General features: G+C 40.7%; 1 protein-coding gene across 3 annotated transcripts in view; it reads right to left on the bottom strand.

Annotated features, from left to right (window-relative positions):
• The window catches only part of ESRRB (estrogen related receptor beta), a 126,915-nt gene extending 109,263 nt beyond the window's left edge, over positions 1 to 17,652 (bottom strand). For all 3 annotated transcript variants that reach the window (XM_041471974.1, XM_041471972.1, XM_041471973.1), the window contains exon 1: positions 17,522 to 17,652. Coding sequence is in view for 2 of the 3 variants with exons in the window: in XM_041471972.1 (XP_041327906.1) it covers positions 17,522 to 17,523 (2 nt within the window). In the remaining variant the exon portion in view is untranslated. The remainder of the gene's footprint in view (positions 1 to 17,521) is intronic.
• Between the last annotated feature and the right edge of the window lie 3,167 nt (positions 17,653 to 20,819).

The following is a 20,819-nucleotide window of genomic DNA, read 5'->3' as shown; positions in this document are numbered from 1 at the left end:
GGGTGGGGGGGAGGTAGGCAGAAAAATATTGAAAGGTTTCTTCTTTCCTGCCAATTTTTCCCATCTTCTACCTCAGTTCTGGCTGGATTCCCCCTTCCCCCTGTCCTCAGCTAGCACTGCCAGGCTCAGTCCTCCTCACCCTAGCCCCCCCTCCCCAAGGACAAGCAAAGTTATTACAATAATGAATTAGCCAGGCTGCTTACTGCTGCCAGTGGCGAAGGCAATTATCCCACTCCACGTCCCCAGCCACCACTCAGCTCCCTCATAAAGAGAGGCTTTTGGGGCCGCTTTGTGCTTTGATTGGAAATGAAGAGATTGCTAATTAGGGAACCCCTGCTGGGATCGGGCTGGCAGGAACAATGGTGAAACGGACGGAGCACGCGTCCATTTACAGAGGGGGGGAGAAGAGAGAAATGTGAGCCCCTCTGTAATGTAGTGCATCCTCTACTCACACCATAAACAACAGGGCAGACAATTTTATAGAGATTTTCACCTTTTAAAGTATGCTAATTTGTTTATAGAAAGCAATAATTTGGTGTGTGTTTGCATAGGTCAAAGCCTGTAGTTTTTGTGTACAGTATGCACTGACGCATGCGTGCATGCATACGCTCTTGAAGAAAACGCCTCTGGAAACAGCTGTGGGTACCTACACAGCTGACCATGTCCTTCTTGTTATTCACTGGGAAGCAGGCATCAATCCTGCATTAACAGGGACAGATGCTTAGAAAAGCCTGTTGATGAGTATTAACATGGAATTTTAATGCCTGATTCACAAATCACCAAAGTTGAAAATGACTTACTGAATTAGCCAGTTCACCTGAGGCTTGCCCAGGAACCACTTGGACCTCCAGGAGGAGAAAATTTCACCATTAACACAATATTTTCTTATACTCATCCTGAAATTTCTTCTTAATTCAATTGCTCTAAATACCTATGGAGGGTCACAGGAGCTAAATTCACCTTTCTCATCTGACAAACTGTACACCAAAAAATTAGAAAAGACCTCCCTCACAGTGCACAAGCACACCTTGATGACTTCACAAAACTGCACCAACAGCCCTTATACACAAAGCATGCTGTGGTGTTGGGCTCTAGTGACTTTTAACTCTTGTCAAAGAAAAAAATTTCTCCCCCAACATTTCAACATGCAAATCTCACCATTTATAAAATACAACCTGACAACAAAAGCAAATGTCTCATCTTTTTGTGCAAAGCTGTTAGTAAGCAGTTGGAACCTGTCGTGCATTACTTGGTTAACTAAGTAATTGCATCAGGGGAACATACAAATACCACGTTAAAACTGAAAATACAGTTTTCAACCATATATTTGACTTGCCATGCAAAAAATTTGTATACTGTTGATTAATGCAATGTATACACTATACACTAAGTGATTTATGTAAACTAAAGCAAATTTCAAATTTGAAGATTGAATTTACATTTCAGAATTCCCTTGAAGATACTGAAGCATTTGAATATACAAGTGTAATATTCCCTGAAAATATTTTCAGTAAAGCACAAGTCTAAACAGAAAGTAATTACTAAAGGCAGAAACACAGCTGAACTGAAAATGACTTTCAAATTCACAGACTATTTGTCCCCGCTGTTTGCTCACCTCTAGTGTTTATATCCTTTCAAACAGTTGTAGGTAGTTTTCATGTTCCCTTCTTAGTCATCACTTAGCCAAGCTTCACATATTTAGTTATTTTGATCTTCCCTCATAAAAACAATCCCTCCAGCTCTGTTATAATTTTTTTTTGTTCTTCTCTTAATACCTTCCAAGTTTCCTCTGCATTTTTTTGCTGCTAGTGCCCAGAGCTGAACATCTCAGCAGAACACGCCCTCACTGCTTGCTGGTGTCCTGCCTGCACACAGCACAATCCAGCCTCGTTCAAAGGCCAGTGTCTGCAGCCTGCCCACTCTGCTCCCCTGGCCTGTCATGCTACATTGCAACACAGATGAGACTGGTCTGTCACTACCATTCCCCCAGACTCTCTCACTCACTTCTCACCGGTGTTCCACTTACCTGATGGGAGTATTTCCCCTTGTGCAGGTATGCAGTCGGAAAGTAAAGCCCTGTGCTAAAACCATGCTTAAGGTTGTTTTAGGTTGCTGAAAACCCTGTAGTTATCTACTGCATGCATAAAACCTGTCCACTTAAAAGCAAGGAAACATCCACCTAGTGACACCAGAAGCCAACTAGTAACGTGGTGTACAGTGGCAGAGCTCATTTGCTTTCACTGCAGCTGTACCAGTTTACACCAGCTGAGAAGCTATTTCCATAAGTCTTGGATTGCCCATATCACAAACAATCACAGTCAGAGAAAGTACAAAGAAGGGTATATTTCACTGCAGCAGCTGTTACTGTGATGTATGAAGCCTCTTTACCTTGATTTCACAATCTAAGCTTTTACATGGTAGGGATACAGCTATACTGAATGTACAAGCAATTCAATATACCTACCAATTGGTGCAGGAATTCTTTAGTAAAGCACTTACCATTGCACTCTTGATAATCAAATTCTTATTTAACAGAAAAGGAATAAAACTCATGGTAAAATTATGGATGGACAGGCCACCTGTATTTGAGACAGATGAATGGGCCTCATTACTACATCCATTCACAGGGTCTGATTTTGACTAGCCTAAATATCCTAGCAAAAGGGGATGAAAGAAAGTGGCCTTCTCATGGCATTATAGCAGGCAGGGCAGGGGGGCACGATGGAAGAAATTATCAAATGTTCTAAAATCCTGAATGACAGAAGAAAGCCCATTCTGTCTTAGAATGATTCTATTATGCCCTTAGTAACACGCTACTGGCTCTGTCCTCATGTACAACTCACTCTCTTTCAGAGCCAAACTTCCTTGAAGTAACTGCATTCTTAATGTTCATTCCTGTGTAAAGCTGGGAAATATGAACATAAAAGCACCCAATCCAGGATTTCTTCCCCAAATTCTTCCTGAAGCAGCACAACCACATTCTGCCACAGAGTATGGACAAACCCCAAAGGCTTTGGAGTGTATTGAATTTCTTTCTCTAGTGGATTCAAGTGTAAGATTTTGTATTTTAAATTACCAACGAATCGCATCCCTTCCTGCCCTCTGCAGAAGTGTAGATTTTCCCTTAATTTGACACAAATATGTGCTACATTCACAGAGCATAAAACTACATTGTTCCTGCCTATTTGTTTCCTTTAGAAGTTTAACTTTTACAAATTCAGTTGTAGAAAAATGAAGTCCCTCTACTTAAGCTCTTTAATGCATATCTGTTGCAGAAAGCAGAGGTCTTACCATCCTTCTCAACAGAGCCACATTTGTCCTGCCTCCTCCTTTGTGTTAGCACATGTGTTTGTACAGCTCAGATTGAGGAGCTGGTCTGGGTTAAAAATTCCAAAAGGTTGGCTTAATTCAAGCTGACCACATGTAGGATTATTGGCAGTCCAGCTGAGCACAAACACCTGTACATGGCACATGGCATGCAGTAGTTGGGAAAGTTGTGAAACCATTAGTGATGTCAAAGGTTTCTTAAAAGCATTCATATACGGGGTATTTTTCTTGGAAAATGTCCCCATTTGTGTAGATAAATGATGACATGGTTGAGACAGAATGAGATTGAAAGACATAAGTTACTGAACTGAAAAGCATGGTGCTGTCATCTAATACCTGCTTGAAACAAAACCTATCCAATGACAGATCTGAGAAGCATAATAAATTTAATTCCAAGAATAGGCTAAGGGTTGACCTGATCTAATTGTAAGTGGGGGAGAAATTAATCATAGAAAGTTCTTTAATCTAGCTTTAAAAGAATATAAGACAAGATTCTTCTTGGTATCTGAAACTAGACAAATTTCACTTAGCTGTAAAGGCATTTTTAAACAGCCAGAACCAGCCATAGGGACCACTTGTCATGAGGCATGCTGGTTAGTCTATCACAATGTCTCTAAATCAAGGTTGTATGTCTCTCTAGAAGATGTTGATGTTGAGATACTTCCCAGACAAGTGCAGGAGTTGCTAGGTGGATTTTAGATTTTAATGCAGTTAGGCCTAAAGCATGAGTGGCATGGGTCTGCCTTAAAATCTGTTGAGAGTCCTCGTGGTTCTCTAAGAGTTGCAGAAAACAAGACAAGTGTTCCAAGACAGCTTCTGCTTTGCGTAAGCTGTTCACTAAGTGAGCTGTTTGTCCAGTACTTGTTTGTTCCCAATAAGCTTCGATTGAGACAAGTCATACATGGCTTTCCTAAGGCAATTTCTTATACATTACAGTAACCCTGCTATGAAAAATTACACATTTTTGCCAGAGTACATATGCTTTATCTACCAGAAAGTATATAGCATATACAAAGAATGTGTAAAGGCTAAAGGCAAATGTTGTGCAGTGCACAAATCTTAAACAGGAAAAGTGGTCAGTTAAATTTGTCCATGTCTTAAATTCAATAATCTTTGGGTTGGTTAGAGGTGAAGAAAATGAGACTTAATTTTTTTTAAAATCTCCTTTACTGTTTTGAAATTTAGTTCAATCTTCATAGAGCAAGTTGCCAATGAGGAAAAATACTATAAATTCATCACATCATGGTTACAAAAGGGTGAAGAGATCTGCTTGTAAATCAGTCAAGCCCAATATATTTGCCTTGTATCAAGGTTTGCTTACACTACTACAGTACTCATTTTCAGCGTGGGTGCATTGAAGTCAAGCTGAGAAATCTGCTGTAACACAAGCTCACAAACAAGAGAGTCCTCACATATTCTGGCTAACTAAACATGGCTCTAGTTTTAACAGATAAAACAAAACCATCATTTCATTCAGACTTTCATAGTATTGGGGGAAACAGTGTTCTATCCTTCTCCATTACATGCTCATTCAGTACTTTATTGCCTACTGAAGTCTTCTCAAAGGCACACACTGTTGTTCTGCAGCTCCCTCTGATTTACATCATTGCAGGCTCTGTTCAAAAACTGATCACCTCTTCCCTCTGCAACATCTCTCAATAATCAACCTTGCTTTCCTACTACAACTTACTGCCCCTTGGCTCTCAGCAAGGAAAAGCTGTATTGCCTTTTCTCTAAAGGGATCACACCAGCCTTCTCATCCTTCTGGATTCTATCTTTTCATAAGGATGACCTAGGACAAATTACGTTCACCTCATCAGGAAAGGCATAGAACTTAGAAAAATATACTTTACATTTATTGAATATTTTTGAGAGTTTTGTTTACTCTGACATGAAACTATTAAATACTCTGGCTGAATTCAGTGAGGTATCTTTTGAAATCACTTTCTGAAACAACAAGGAGCAAAAGGCCTTGATGATACAGTTAATTTTTAGGAAGACCAAGTCATACTTAATAATCTGAAAAGCTACACTAGCACAGCTTGGGGGAAGAGGAGCCAGCAACCATCAAAGTAATTTGTGGTCTCAGTTTCAAGTACCTGACTGAAGAAGCAATCCCTGAATCCTGGCAGATGCAGACTTCCCTTATAGAGCTCCAGTGCTGCACCCATTTGGGCTGCAGCAAGGCTGGCCCGGACCACACAGGCAGGACTTGCCAGGTGGTAGCCTCTTGAGAAGGTCCCTGTCCAGTCTTGAGACAGAATGTCCCCCTACACACAAAGAGCTGCTACCTTTGACTGGCCTTGAAGATAGGTTTAAAACAGAGAAAGGAGTCACTAAACTCAAAAAGTAAAACGTTCTTAATAGAACCACAATAAAGATTGTACAGCAGCTCCAGAGACTGATGCAAGGTTGTAGCAGGGAGCAAAAAAACAACCCTATAGAGTCTACTGGAGGCAAAAAGCATTTAGAGACAGGACTTAAACCCAAAACGTATCAAAGAGTGTAAACAGTGAGGAAGGAACTGGAAAACATGAGAGAACAAGGGAGAAAAAAAAAATTTAGAAAATTGTTTCAACTGTGTAACCATGAAAATTTCTATTGTAGTAGAAGGAATTTACCTGCACAACTGTCATCCCAGGAGTGAAAGAAAGCAAATTGAAGAGAACAAAAAGAATGGAATAACCCAAGAAGCTTTTCCACCTCTGACTGTTGTGATCTCACAACCTGGAATATTTGGTAAACTTAGGATATTTGTAGCTACTATCACAAAACACACACAGAAAACAGAGGACCAACACCCCCCCCCCCCCCCCCCACCACCACCACCACCAAATGAGTGGTATGTTACTGGTAAGAAACAGTTTTCCATGCTTGGAGGAGGTTTTAGGCTTCCCCTTTAAGGGACATTTAAGTATGGGACTATTTTTTCTTCCCTAATGATAGGAGAAGGAAGTGAAGGAGGTCAGAGTCCTATAGATCTCTGTGCACTCCCTATGGTCTAGTTTAGGAGACTTAAAAGGATTCAGATTAACTGGGGTGGCTTTGTTGATTACACACAGAGAGGAAAATGACCCCATGTGTAAGTGTTTCCAGGACAGCTGCTCCGTTGGTGAAACACTGCTGCATTCCAGAAATAAACTCCTACAGTCAAATTAGCAGCTCAAGTCCTCTCACAGAAATGTGCCTTTACTAAAGTTGCAGCGTTTCCCAGATGAATGGGAAACCAGCAGCATAAATTCCTGCTTAGCTCCACTTTTAAATAGAAAATGATACAAAAAGATGTTTGTACAATATCAAATCATTCTTCATAGTCACATAATTGCCCCACATTATTGATGGGCTCCAAAAAAAAAAGAAGTTTGGAATATTTCTGGGTGGGTTGAAAGAGCTAAATCTAGAATGGTTCCCCAACACTTCAGGCCTGTCACAAGTTCTCCAGGTCTGAGGGCTTATCAAGATTTCAGTATGAAAGATTTTGGGTTGATTCCCATGCACATCAGTACCTAGCAGTGCAAAGTACCGAAATATGCAAAAGATTACAATCTACATGTGAAGCAGGATAGGAAGCACTGCTGTCCCTGGCCTGGCCTCTTCTAAGTCCCAAAAAGTAATGCACAGCTGTCCTCTCACCACAGAGGTGAATTCTGGCCCATGAAAGTAAATGTGCTCAGAAGCCTGAAGTGATTTCACGTCTTATTGAAAACATACAGCAGCAAAATTACATGAGACTACATGAGCTTCCAAGCTTACACAGGTTTACAATTACAAATTTACAGATGGCAGCTTTGGTAAAGGCCCAAGAAATCCTGCGGCGGAAAAAAAAAAAAAAACCCACAGTTTTCAGCAAATAAGAGGGCACATCTTCAGTACTCTGGGCTCACAGGATAGGTGTTGTACAAGAAGCATGCTCCACCATATAACCACTGAGTGCAAGATGTTTGTGGTCCTTCCTCTTTCTCACACTGTACTCTCATCTTAAAAGCAAAATATCTTCTTCTTCTCCAATTTCCTCCTCTGTCAGGTAAAACCTGGGAAGGGGTTCCCGTGTGCTGCACTGCAGAAAGAAGTTCTAGAGGGCATGTCACTCCCTCTCACTCACAGATGGGAAAGTGGAAGCCGGAAGCTATTGACAAATTATAAGGAACAAGTACCAGCAAGACAAGGGCCCTGCTGGCTGTTCTAAGGTAGTGACCATTTGCTTCAAGAAACCTTTGCCAGCTGATGATACAGCAATGCAAAGCTCCTCTGCCTCAACATGCCACCAAACCAAAAGCCATCGGGTTGACTAAACCTTCTGCAGAGCTCGGCATTACAGAGCAGAGGATGTGATACATGGAAACAAACTCCCAGCTGCTGCGTAATGTGGCCTTGAACATAAACACCTGAAAGGGTCCTCCAGCCCACTGCCCCTTTGGGCCTAACTTCTGCCCTGAAAATGTTACCTCAAGAACCATGCAGTCAGTGGGAAGGAACACAGTACCACACAGAAAGGGTAAATTCAGGAAGAATAGTTTCTGCTTAGCTCAGTCTTGCTCCATGGCTGCAATCTTCTCTTCACTGCCACTTTTAAATTGGCGTAGCTTTTCTATCCTAGGGACTTTAGCAGCTTTAGAAACACTTCCTATAGCAGGAGAAAAACATTCAGGGTAAGCAAGATTGGATATCCCAAAATGTAGATTCTACATATCTGTAAAAGAGTATCATGTAAACAACTAACTGCAAAAAGTGACAACACTGAATTCAGTTGCAAGAAAAGTTATTAGCAGAGCTACACCAGGTCAAGTTAAGATGTCACTTTGTCCCTCTGATATCAAACCTGAAATTCTACTTCTGATATCAAACACTAACATGTGCTCAGGGAAAGACTATAAGAAAGGAGAGGTTTTCTCCTGTTCTTAACCTTGTTGGGAGACCTCATAACCAGTATGTTGGCAGCCTGTGGCTTAGGCAGTTCTCTCTAGACCATAACATGTACTTGCCACTATTGTGTCCATATGTCCAATAAATGCCTTTACGGGGATATCTTTTTGAATCCATTCATAACTTGGTCACTGAATGACACAGAAAAAAACCCCAAGGCTAATTTTATGTGATATGGTATTTTAATTGTTTTATTTAAAGCACTTCTTTATAAAGAGAAAGATGACTCCCTCATTGGAAAAAGTAAGGAAAAGACACATGTATGTAAAGATACTGAGAACATGTAGCAGAGCTCTCTTCTTAGCTAAGAAAGTGGAAGTGATAATTTTGCAAAGCAAAGAATTAGACAAGTGTTACACAGGAAAATACAGGCCTATGCTCTTTTTGGTATCTTTTTGTTATGTCTGTATCAGCGAAGTCACCTGCACTCCCAAGAAGCCACACTTTCAGCAATATAATACCACAAATTCCTGTCTCAGTTGCCCTCATCTTTCCTCTAGCCACAGGACTTCCTGACTGACTCTACCCCTAGTAGTCTCTTTGTTTTGAATCAAATTGGAAGCTCTTTCAGACAGAAGCTGTCTCATGGCTAAATGCAGCAGCCCCAGCTGTAGGAAATGTGTCATGATGCAAACAACAAGAGCAAAACAGAAGCAACATCCAAAGCTGCCAGTAGAACTCATCACTATAGTCTGAGAGCTAGTTAAGAAGTAGAACAGTCACAGCATGAGATTTATTAAGTAGATAATAACTTTACATTACATAACATATGATGTTGCATACTATATTAAATTCATTATTTTGAGCCTTGAATGTTCAGCTACTGATCAAGTCCCAAAAGAAACATAATTATATATTCTATTATGCATTGGTGGTTATTAATACCATATCTTTTTTTTTAAAGAATATAGCTGGCATTACTTTTTAGTTGTTCCCTGAAATCTTGTGGTATAGACACTTTTCTTAAAAAAAAAACTGCAATTTTTCTCATAATCTTGTTTCACATGGTTGAGACATAAAGTCAAACATCAAGTGCTGCAATAAAGTTGTTGGCAACATCAAAGAGGATGAAGTATAGGAATTATATATAGGGTAATTAAATGGCTCTGTATTTTATTTGCATATCTCTATATATAAGCTGGCCTGACTCAACAAAGAAGTGTTTCACAATAGCTTTTTGGCCCTCCAAGCTTTGTGCAAGGTTTTGCAATGTGCTCCAAGTGGCCCCAAGATTCTTGGTACTCTGACCTTGCTATGGGAAGCTGCAGAGACCTGCCTGAGATTCCTCAAAACACAGCACATCCAAAAAGAGAAATGGTGCAAAGCCTGTTGAAGTACAAAGCAGAGACAAAAGGACATAGGGAGCATCATGAGCAATCTGCTCATTTATTTCTACAGGTGAGAGCCCAAAACTTGTAGTTACCAGCAGTGGTCCAGCTAACAGTGTGAGCCAGCCCAGTTCATCAAGTGCTTGCTCAGAGCTGACATTCTGCAGTGCTGTGCTCCTTGAACAAGTTTTGTGCACCCGCAGGGGTGGTGTAGCTGAGTAGCTGAAAGCACCGCTCCTCCAGCAGCCCCTGCAGCAGGTGGGTGTTTCTCCTTCTGCCACCCTGAGGCCAGAAAAAATACCTGACTTCTCAGGGCACGTTTGGTGCTTCAGTGCAAAGGAGGTGGGATGTTTCATCATCCACTTCCCATCAGCCCACACAAGTGGGCTGGCTCCTGGCTAGGAGGTGGCATTGGGATCGCAGCAAAAACAGCACTTGGACCACCCTGGTTCAACAAGTTGGTCAAGCAAGACCAACTGAGTGGTGACTGCAAATAGACCAGAAAGGTGAAGGGAAGGAAAGGGATGGGAGAGATGGATATCCTGTGACATGACAGCCTGAAACATGGTAGAATCGCACAACAGTTTGGTTTGGAAAGGGCCTCAAAGACCATCTAGTCCTACTAATGCTTCAGACCAAGACACTGCCAGCAAAGACTCAGCATGGCATTTCACTAGCTACCATTTGCAGCCAGTCTCCATTAAGCACTATAAAATACAAACATGTTCTGAGCTACCTCTGCTCACCCACCTCTCCCTGGGAGCAGACAGACAAGTGGCAAACTCAACATGTCTGGCATAGGTTTTTTCTGGAATGAGTTAGCAACAGTGCAGCTCTTCCTTTGCACTATCCTAGCTAAACAGAGGTTGTTGCTGGTACAAAGTGCCTCAAAGTGGCAGGAACAGCATTATCACTTCAGTGCTGTTTCCTGAAGGATCAATAAGCCAAGACAATCAATTCTTCTGGCTAGTCCTTATTCCCCAGGAGAAGCTGTGACTCTCATCCCCCATCATTTAACTCTTCACAAACATAGCAGCAGCCCCATTAATTCTGTCCTCCTTAAATATACATTTTCCAAACCCATGTGCCAGCAGAGATTACAGAGCTAGAACTGCTGTATCCAGGTCAACATGGTATTACCAAGAGGTATGGCCCATCACTTCAGCACAGTAGTAACATGTCTATAAATACTTGGAGCACATGGAGGCATCCTCACAACTGATTTCTTTGTACAGGACAGAGAGCACAAAGAAACTGTAGCTCTCTATCTCCAACTACTTCTCTGTGCAGGGAGTATAAGGCAGAGCACCAGCTGACACTCATGCAGAAAGGGCTGCATAGGCAGTGGATGGCATGAGCAGTCATTACAGAGAGCCACAAGAGCAGAGCCTATCTAGAGCCACACAAAAGTGAGGTTCAATCCTATGTAGCAAAAAAAAGAGTAAGAAGGATGGGAAGAAAGCTCAGGAAGAATGGAAGAATCATGCGATTATCTGCAATGTGAAAAAGAGAATTGAGATTATGGGAGGCAAAACAGGACCATACTCAAAGCCTGAGGTAACACAAAGCATTTCACTGAGATCATGCAATTCTTCACAGAGAATCAAGACTGGGGAAGTGGGAACCCAGTTAAGAGATGGGTAAAAGACATCTCATCAGTGAAGAGGCTCGCCTTAACTGAACAGGGAACCTGTTAGAGCTAGAATGGAAGAACAGCAGTGATACAAACAGCTTGGTCTAAAGACTGGCATGAATGCTCTTAAAGCTGTACACAGCAGTTTCCACCTAAAAAGCAGTGGGACTTGAGATAGGCTCCTTGAATTTCTTTCTGAGCATTAGAGACTATGCTGATGCAAGTAATCTCTTCCTAGCCAATGCTGCACTCAGAAAATCCTTGTCTCCCTCTCCCATGCAAAGATAGCATTCGCCAATATTTATAACTTGAGCATCACCACACTCTCAGTGCTACAGACTGTAGATCAAAAAAAGTATCACGGAGAAAATCCTATTCACATGAGCTCTTCACCAATCTACTTGAGTTGACATCCCCAACAGGGAAAGGCTGGAACCCCCTGTACCAGGCCATGGGGACCTGATCCAAAAGGAAAGAATTTCTGATTTAAAGGGAAGAAGTAGAAAAATCTGCCAGTGTGTAGGAGGTGGGGGGGGGAAGCCTAAGGATTAATAAAAAAGCAAACAAAAAGAAAGGCAAGCCTGGTGACAGACATACCCTCTTCTCACCCAGAAAGTTACACTCTAGGTCCTGTGAGCTTTAGGGGGATGTGAATTAAATGCCTGTTTTAGTACATGGCTATCAGTCGTTTGTTCAGGCCTACTACAAAGAGGTGATCACAGAAGACTGGGGAAGAACTTGTGGAGTACATTTCCTGCTGATCCAGCAAACACAATTACTCAGAAAAAGAGAATCCATTCTGAGAGCAGCGTGAAACTCTTGTGAGCAGGATCATTCGCATCTCACATGGCTGAGGGAAAGGAAAGGGCAGCAACTCCTTAATGAATAAAAATAGCCACTTATGCTTCCTTCTCATATATGCTGGGTATATGCTCTCCAGTATCCAAACAGCAAGATTTAGTTGAAAGATTCGTCCCTCCAAAAAAAGTAATTTCCCCTGAAGGTGCAGCACTTTTTGTAGAGATTTTCAAGAGTGCTGAGACTTTAAAACTGTTGTTACTTTGAAGATATAATGTCAACTAAACGATGTGTTTTAAAGTTTTAGACCTGCAGTATTTCCTTCCTTGACATTCCTATATTGCTATATTTTTTTAAGTAGTTGTAGCATGCAAGAACACAGTAGCTTTCTTGGGAAAGTTGAAGAACACTTTTCAGTTTCCCAGTTCTTCATAAAATGTATATATGCCAGGCAAAGCCTCACTGAAATGCAGCCACCTTCAGGGTAAACAGAAGCAAGTCATTAATAAGAATCAGCATAGCACTGGAAAGGACAAAAAGAGGAGAAGGAAGTGTATTTTGCCTGAAAGGTCAGCAGGGAAAACATAAGTATAAACTGGCCACAGCTGAATAGTGCAGGAGAGGAAAAGATTGAGGCAAAAAAAAAAAAAGGAAACTGTGACAGGAAAGAGAAGGCAGGAAAAAAAATGTTACACAATTTTCAGTTCAGCCACAGAAAGCTTTTGTTTCAAAGTGATCTGCTGTATATTCCAGTGATTAGAGGGAAAGAACACAATTAATATGTATTTCAAATGCATTTAATAAAGTACATTCTAGCTGATGGTGCTCTCCTCAGCAGGTCCAGGCACAGAGCACAAAGAGAAAGGGGCCTCAGGCATTCTCATCAGGTCGCAGTTTTAAATAATTTTAAAACTAGGGCAAGATGCCAAATCTTACCTCAAGGTGCTACATCCAGATAGACCTGTCAGCAAAAATGCCAAGTTTGGTGCATACAGGATGACCACTGATACACATGGCTCCAGACGAAAGAGTGACTTACTTTTTTAGCCAGGATTTACCACTTTTGGGCAATAAACCTGGAGCTTCATCTCAGCAAGGGTCACTAAGACTAACCTCAGACCTAGCGTATAGGACAACGCTGCTGAATGTTACACGAGAAGTAAATTAGTCTTCTATTTCCTAGTTATGCCAAAATCAGAAAACCTTATTGGTGGCTAGTACAAAATGCATTAAAAAAACCTGCGACAAAACCAAAACCCCTACCAAACAACAACAACAATAAAGTGAAGGGGGGCAACTCTTGTTCCCAACACAAACCCTGTTGTTTTCAACTATGCACCTATGTCAGTGATTCACATTTTTTCCCACGGGCAAATCAGCCACGTGGGATTTATATAGGATTGTTCTTTGCAGATCTTGGAGTTATTTTGATGGCTTTCACATATCATTTTCCAAACAGGGAAACTGAGGAACACAGAGATATGACTTGGCCACGTGTCAGAAAACAACAGGTTTCTATCCTCATTCCTTTCCAAGACCTCTTTTCAGAAGAGAGGCAGGATCATGGCACAGTCATGATTTTGTGCAGTTCACCTGCTGCAGACAAATTTTCTGAGTCCTGGCTCGGAGCAGAAAAGCTTACTGCTGGCTAGTTCACAACACACGAGCCCTTGGCAGCACAGAGGTCCTGGGCTTGCTGCAGGCAGGCAGGCCTGATCTCTGCAGCAACAGAAAGCGCTGCTCAAGCTGCCCACGCATGTGTGATGAACTCATCACAAAGGCCATCAGGCATTAATTTGGTCAATCATTCCTGTCACAGCAAATACAGTTCTTCAACTAGACTATTTGATACAAGACTCCAGCTAAACTGAAGGACAGAAAAAAATTCCTCAAAAGGCACCAGTCTACAGAGCAGAAATAGGACAATTTTGAAATTGACCCATCCGTACTTTCTTTCTATTTTTTTCTTTTTTAAAGAAAAGGTGACCCAAGAGTTAAGTAGAAACAAAAATAAAAAGCATTAAAAAATTAAATTGTGTCTTCCAGGCATTAATAATAAAAAGGCGACCCACCCTCCAATCCTTCTCATTTAGAGGAGTATTTATTTGGAGTTTCTGTTAGGCGGCTGCATGCACTGCATGCATCCTGCTTCACTGAAGAAGAGCCTTTTTGAAGCATCACTTGACTTTGTTTTAAATATCTTGCTACAGTTTCCATTTTAGCTCGTGAGATGATTATTTTCTCTCAAACTGAAGTTATACAGCAGTTGAAAATGCTGATGGCTTAACTGGTTTCCTTTTTTTTTTCCCTCTCCACAGCAGCCCTGAGGGGTTTTAACTCTTTCTTGCAGCACTGAAATCCTGCTTTTGGAGTTCAATGTTTAACTCTCGCTGGGAGACTCATAAATATTCGGAGTCACTCTCTCCCTCTCTGTTTGATTAGGAAATGAGCCTTTAACTCAATGTAATCCCCAAGCCATTAACAAAAAAGCCCTCAACAGCTCCACTATTAGAATTTCACTCCTAGCCCACAGAGGATTGAATTAGATTAACATAACTACCCGCAATCTGAGTTTATTTTCTGTGCCAGATAGAAATGTGTCTTCAGGAAAGGAAAAGAAGAGAGCTGGAGAGCAAGCACAGCATAATGAAATGTAAAAATAGATGAGAAATAGATGGACAGATGTACAGGTAAAGCGATAAAAAAGGTAAGAGTGTGAGAAAGCCACACAGTCTTTAATAACTGGCTGCTGGCTTTGGGGGGTTTATACAGAAGGCCCCACAAAACACAGAATTGTTTCAGGAAGAGTATTTTTATTCTGCTTGTGTTTACTTCATATTCTCAGGGATTTAGAGTGAGGCACCTGAGCATGCTGTACTCCAGACACCTGTGCAGCAGATTTGGCACAGGTTTTATTTATAATTCCCACGAGATGTCATACTCAGCTATGAAAGGAGAGGCGTGGAAAGAGAATCTGCATGTCAGTCATTACTTTGCAGTCAAAGAAACAAATAAACTGGGATAAAACAAAAGATGTTTGTTGGGATTTTTAAGGAATGAAAAAAAAATCATGCAATAGCATATGTACAGTAAGACAGTTCAGAGGTTGATAGGTGCTTAGTCCACAAAATGTGAATCATTAGTGAAGCAGAAACTAAATAACAAACCCTTTCTGCTACATAATACATTGGTCTTCCCTTTAACCACAGGTAACTCCTTCCCTCCAAATAAAAGCAGTCCTATAAAGCATCGATCATTATCCCAAAGGACAGTAGGTGCTGGTTTTTTTTGGTTTTTTTTTTTTTTTTCCAAAGCAGTAATAACAAGATATGGCAGGTAACAGGGCAAAATACTCACATGTGGTTGAAAGAGAAGAACAAAGTCCAGCAATTATGTGGACACAACTATAGAATAACCCAAATAAATTCTTAAGACTGAACCTTTTATAGCTTTATACTTGGAAAACTTTGATTTCTCAGATTTCTGTGAAAATGTATGGTAAATGAGGGCGGGGGAGGGGGGAGGGGGTTTTTGCAGTAATTTCCAATCGTAGTCATGCTAATATTGGTTTTGTGTAGTGAAGAAAATAATTCAGGGGTTTTTTTTTCAGCAATGTCTCTTGGTTTTGAATTCTTAGTGGGACCTCAGACCAGCTATATGATAGATTCTTTGCTGGTTACAGAGTCAGCAATTTTAGTCCTTTAATGCTTTTCAGAAAAATCTGGTTCTTTTATTACAAAATAACATTGCATTATTACAGAGAAGCAATAAATGTAATATCACGGCAAAACAAACAGAAAAGGACTTAAATAATTTAAATATGTTCATTTTAAAGTAAAACAAAAAGCTTTAATAATCAAAATGAAGCTTCATATGATGACAACGATCACAGTTTTATTTGTGAGAAAAGGGTTCATAGCAGGCAATGTGTTGTAATGATCTTTTGGGGCATTACTTGGGCATATTAATTCACCTGGTTTATCTATATCCTCCTAAAAGCCTTCCTTACATCAGAATTCTAGCTGAATGATGGAGTATTCATATAGGTTAAAAACTTAGAAAGCACTAATGTATACTCAATATTTTTTTATTCCTAGTACTTAAGCTAAATGCTCTATTATAAAATGCACACTGAAGAAATGGAAAATAAAAAAACTAAAGAAGAACCCTATTTGTCACCCTTCTAAAGTCAATCCAAGAAATTAATCTATCAATTATTCCTCAAAATCTGACGTTTTAACTGCGAGGCAGCTCTGGCTTTATTATTGTGTTTCTATTAGACATTTTTTCCTCCAAATTATTTTAAGTTTAGCTTCATTTTATTTGTTGTTACCTTCAAAAATGGTATATTTTGGGAATTAAAAAGTTTTCTAGAACATATATGTAGTAAGAAATTTATGCTAAAAACTTGACATACCAAAATTAAAATTGTAATATTAAGGTTTTGAGGGCTAGACACAGCAAGGTTATTTTCCTATGCTTAGAAATAAATATTAACCCTAAATTTTGCAAAAAGATGTAACACAGACCTCTGAAGCAAAAATATGAAACAAGAAAAACCTCTCATATTTTGACAAAAAATATTACACTAAAAGCTATTAACAAAAAAATCAGAGTCATTATTTTTCTCCCTATCTTCATATTTCTACTAAAAGCTATTAATAAAAAAAAATTCTGACTAATTATTGTTCTCCCTCTCTTCAAATTTCTGTTAATAAAAATACTCCAAAATTATATAATTGTTCGAACATTTTACATCTTGGCCGCTTTAAAGCAAACACCTCGTTGGTGATGAGAGAGTAAGTTCCTTTTTTGTTTGTCACTGTGCCAACTTTGCAAAGTCTTGCACCCCTCTTTTGTCATTGAAGATTCTTCAGTTGCTTTGGGACTTTTAAAATTAAAGAAACATCAACTGCCTAATTCTAAATGCCTTTAGTAAAAGCAAAATTTCATTGCATGTGTCTGATAGAAAAGGTTTGATATGCAGCTGGGGGGGTATTGGGTTTTGGGTTTTTTAATAGAGGGAAGGTTGTCACTTGGCTCTTTTAAGACAGGACTGCTAAAGTTCCCAGGTTTGCCTTTACCAGCATGGGATAAATAGCACCTGTCCTTGGTAAGCCCTTAAGCAGAGTTACGTTATACATTGACCTTTTTGGAATGCCAGCAAACCTGACTGTTTCTATTCCCAAAACAAAACTGTTCCACTCAAACTTTCATTTACTTATTTCCAGAGGAAAAAGCCACACTCAAATAGTGAAACTGCCTGATTTTTACAAAGTTCTGAACCAACTCCTCTCCTTGTGGGTCGCATTGACCTTCCTTTGACAGAGTGAAATTCAAAAAAATATTACCTGTAACTGTGTCGAGATGCTGCCATAATTTTTAGACCAGATAAAAGGATTTGTGCAGAGCAATGCTTGGATTAAAAAAAAAAAAAAAAAAAAGAAAAAAAAAAAGAAGAAACAAAACACAAGCCCATAAACGCAATATAAGATAGAAGTTCACTACTTACATGCTGCAGGCTGAGAGATGAGGCTCGAGGCTGGAGTAGAATTTCCCTTGCCCTCAGGTGTTTCTAATTGCTGATTAAATATCTTTTGGTTCTGCCTGCACCAGCCGACAGTCCCCTCTGCGTCTCTGCCTCTCTTTGTGACTAGGACACAGTACTCCGAGTCCCAACCTATAAATAGATCCCAGCTCTGTGATTGATATAACAGGCAGCTGACAAAAAAAAAAAAAAAAAAAAAAAAAAAAAAAAAAAGAAGAAAAAAAAAAAAAAAAGAAAGAAAGAAATAACCAGGTCTTAAGCAAGGCAGCAAAAGCTGGGCTTTTAACTCTGCACTGTGCCCAGGGAGGAGTCCCCCACAGTCACCCGTGGGCATCAGAAAGAGAAAGTGCAAGGCAATTACTTTCCCAGCAGCATTACAGCAACTTGAGGCATGTAAAGTGAATGAACAAAATTCACTGCACAAAGAAGGAGAGGCAAAACACAACTAGCAGACTGCATCCAACTCTTTTGCAATTTAACAAAAATAAATTCCATCTTCAAAACAAGCTGGGAATTCTGACAAAATGAGAGAAGAGTTCAGAGCTGAGTTCTGTGGGTTGGTCCAGGCATGCTTGTATTTCTGCTGCAGAATAAACCAGTGGGTAGGTTGGCAATTTAACAGCTCGGCAGTCTACTTAGGGTCTCTGCCCACAAACACTATTTGATGAGGCTGTTCCTGCAAACAAAACTGAGGGCAGTAATGGTACCTCCCTATTGACTCAGCAGAAGTTACTTAGATCTCAAGGACCTGAACCCTCTTTTCTGCTTAAGTCCTTGGCTGCCAGGAGAAAGTGATGAGTTACAAATATCAACAAAGCTCTTACAGAGGCTGAACTGGGAGCTCACCATCCGGAGAGTGACTTGAGAGAACACATCACAAATGCTGGTCTGGTCCTTTTTACCTGACACAGGGGGAATGGTCCTGGATTTTCCCATACTTAGTCCCTACAGATTCTCCTGTTAGAGCCAGAGTCAGGCAAGGCCAGTGACATTTCCAGCAGGCGGCTGTTTCTCCAAGCCTTCCCCAGCTCATAGGTATTCATTATCTCCAGTAGAGCCTTAGTGACTAGGGAGCTTCATAACAAATGGCATCAAAGGCAAGGCAGCTAATGATGAAGACCATTGGAAGAGTGGGGAAGAAGAGGGAGAATAGTAGGCAAGGAGAGGCAAAACAGATTTCATGACACTGCTGTCTTTGGCTACATCTCCTACAATCAACCCTCGCACCATGCTCCCCTCTGCCAGAAAAAGTACTAGTGCAGACAGGGTACCAGACCCACCAGCCTTCTCTTCAACATATTGCAAGGCTTCCTTGAGCTGAGATGGTACAGAAATGCTAAACTCAAAGAGCAGGATAAAATCCTCAGGCACCAAGCCCATGCTGAACTCCATGGTTCTTTGGCTCAGTGGCTAGCAGTACCTGAACTGTTTAAGCTAGTTTAGGCATGTCTACACCGCACTGCAGCTGCTGCTGTTACTGGGGTAAAGAAAGTTAGTTCAACAAGAGCAGCTATCCCAAATGAAGGCAAGGACCCACCAGATCAGAGCCAAGGTCTCATTCCATTTAAGCTATTGATTATATAGGAAGATACAGTAATTTCCTCTCTTTTGGCCAAATCCTACTGCATGCTTAATTCACCTCGTGTCAGTGTCCTTTGTGTCTAAGCTGGTAGGATTTAGTCAAGGAGTTTTACAAAAAACTACTGTGTTCGCTGGAGAGGGGTCTGATGAAGCACTGGGCAAAGACTCATGATGATTAGCCATTTTCCTCAGTTGAGCTACTGTCCTGTGTGAAGTCTGGCTTGTCACTTTGGCACAGCTGCATATCCCTCAGCTTTAAAAAACCAGAGATAACAATACTTAACACAGTGCTTTAAAGCACTTTGATATCTACAGATGAAGACCTACAAATGAAGAGGGGGAAAATAGTGTCTGACAGGCTGAGCTCCAGCATGGAAACACATCCTCAACTGCCTGCTGGCTTCTGGTCCTTCACCTAGTTGAATCAGATCTCAGATCAAAAAATTACCTGATAAACAATGAAAAATTTTATTTTTGCCCTCTGATTTGGGCTGGCTAGTACAAGATATTTTGGGCTTTAATACTGAGAGCTGTAAGACCTTTTACACTACCCATTGCCATTAGAAGGATTTTAGACACTCAGTACACAGAATAATCAGGCTGTGGCATGGCAGATGAAGGTCCCAAAACCTAAATCCAAAAGTCACTTTTGAAAAACTCTGCTATAACTGTCAGGTTGATCATTGCTGTTACATATTGCTGACATCTAAAGTTCTTCAAATACTACTCTATCAAGCTTTGGAAAAGCATCACCCTGTCCCCTTACATTGTCATGGGCTAAACTGATGCTCTGGTGGGAATACCCATGGTGTAGTCTAAACCACAAGAACTTTTTTGGTACGTCTCAAGCAGATAGCTAGGAAGTTCTGTTCAGTTCTTAGGTCCATGTCCAGTGTTATCTCTAGCATCCCATACCTACACAGCAGAAGTCCTGGGCCTAGACTAGTACCCCATTCTTCCACTTTCTGCTTGAAGGGTGAAGGGAGGAGGTCTTGACAGCATGCCACAGTTAAGTAGCATGAATGAGCTTTGAATGGAGTCAGAATTCCTCCATCCTTCCTCTCTGCCTTTAGACAGCAGGATGCATGACTTTAATTGCACCCCAGTGGGGTACCCAGCAATCCAGAGAAGATCTGCTTCAGATAAAACTTCAAACACGACTTTCCTACCCCCACTGCCAGCACCCTGGTGCATAAACAGCACTTAATTCCAGACTCCAGACTCAGGGCAAGGCAGGGAAAGAATCCAAGAGTGGAGGCCATAAGACTGAATGCCCACTCAAAACACTGTACAAAGAAAGCCAGAAGATTTCAAAAGCAGATACATTAAAAACAAAAAGAATTACAAAGATAAGCATTAGTGACTTGTAGACTCTAGAAAGGCTCACGTCTTTCCTTGAGTTACCCAAGTACAAGGTATTCTTGAGGTACCCTTTACCCATTGTAAAGTGCAAGTGCAGTATTTGCTGCTTGTTGCTTGGGAAGGTTTTTTTTAAATGCTTCTTGATAGGGCCACTTTGGTCATGCATCTGTATTTCAGTCTCAGATCCTCAATTCTACAGTGTAGGTAAAATTTCAGTGCTTGTTTTCCTTCAGACACAGAGTTTAAGTCTTGCACACGTAAATCTCGGCAGAATTTCCTCAGCTGCATTCAAGTTATTATAGAGGAATGCAAAATATAC

This window comes from Pyrgilauda ruficollis, unplaced genomic scaffold (assembly GCF_017590135.1).
Source record: "Pyrgilauda ruficollis isolate IOZ18807 unplaced genomic scaffold, ASM1759013v1 scaffold28, whole genome shotgun sequence".
Taxonomy (NCBI): Eukaryota; Metazoa; Chordata; class Aves; order Passeriformes; family Passeridae; genus Pyrgilauda; species Pyrgilauda ruficollis.
This window is presented reverse-complemented; position numbering and strand designations above follow the sequence as displayed.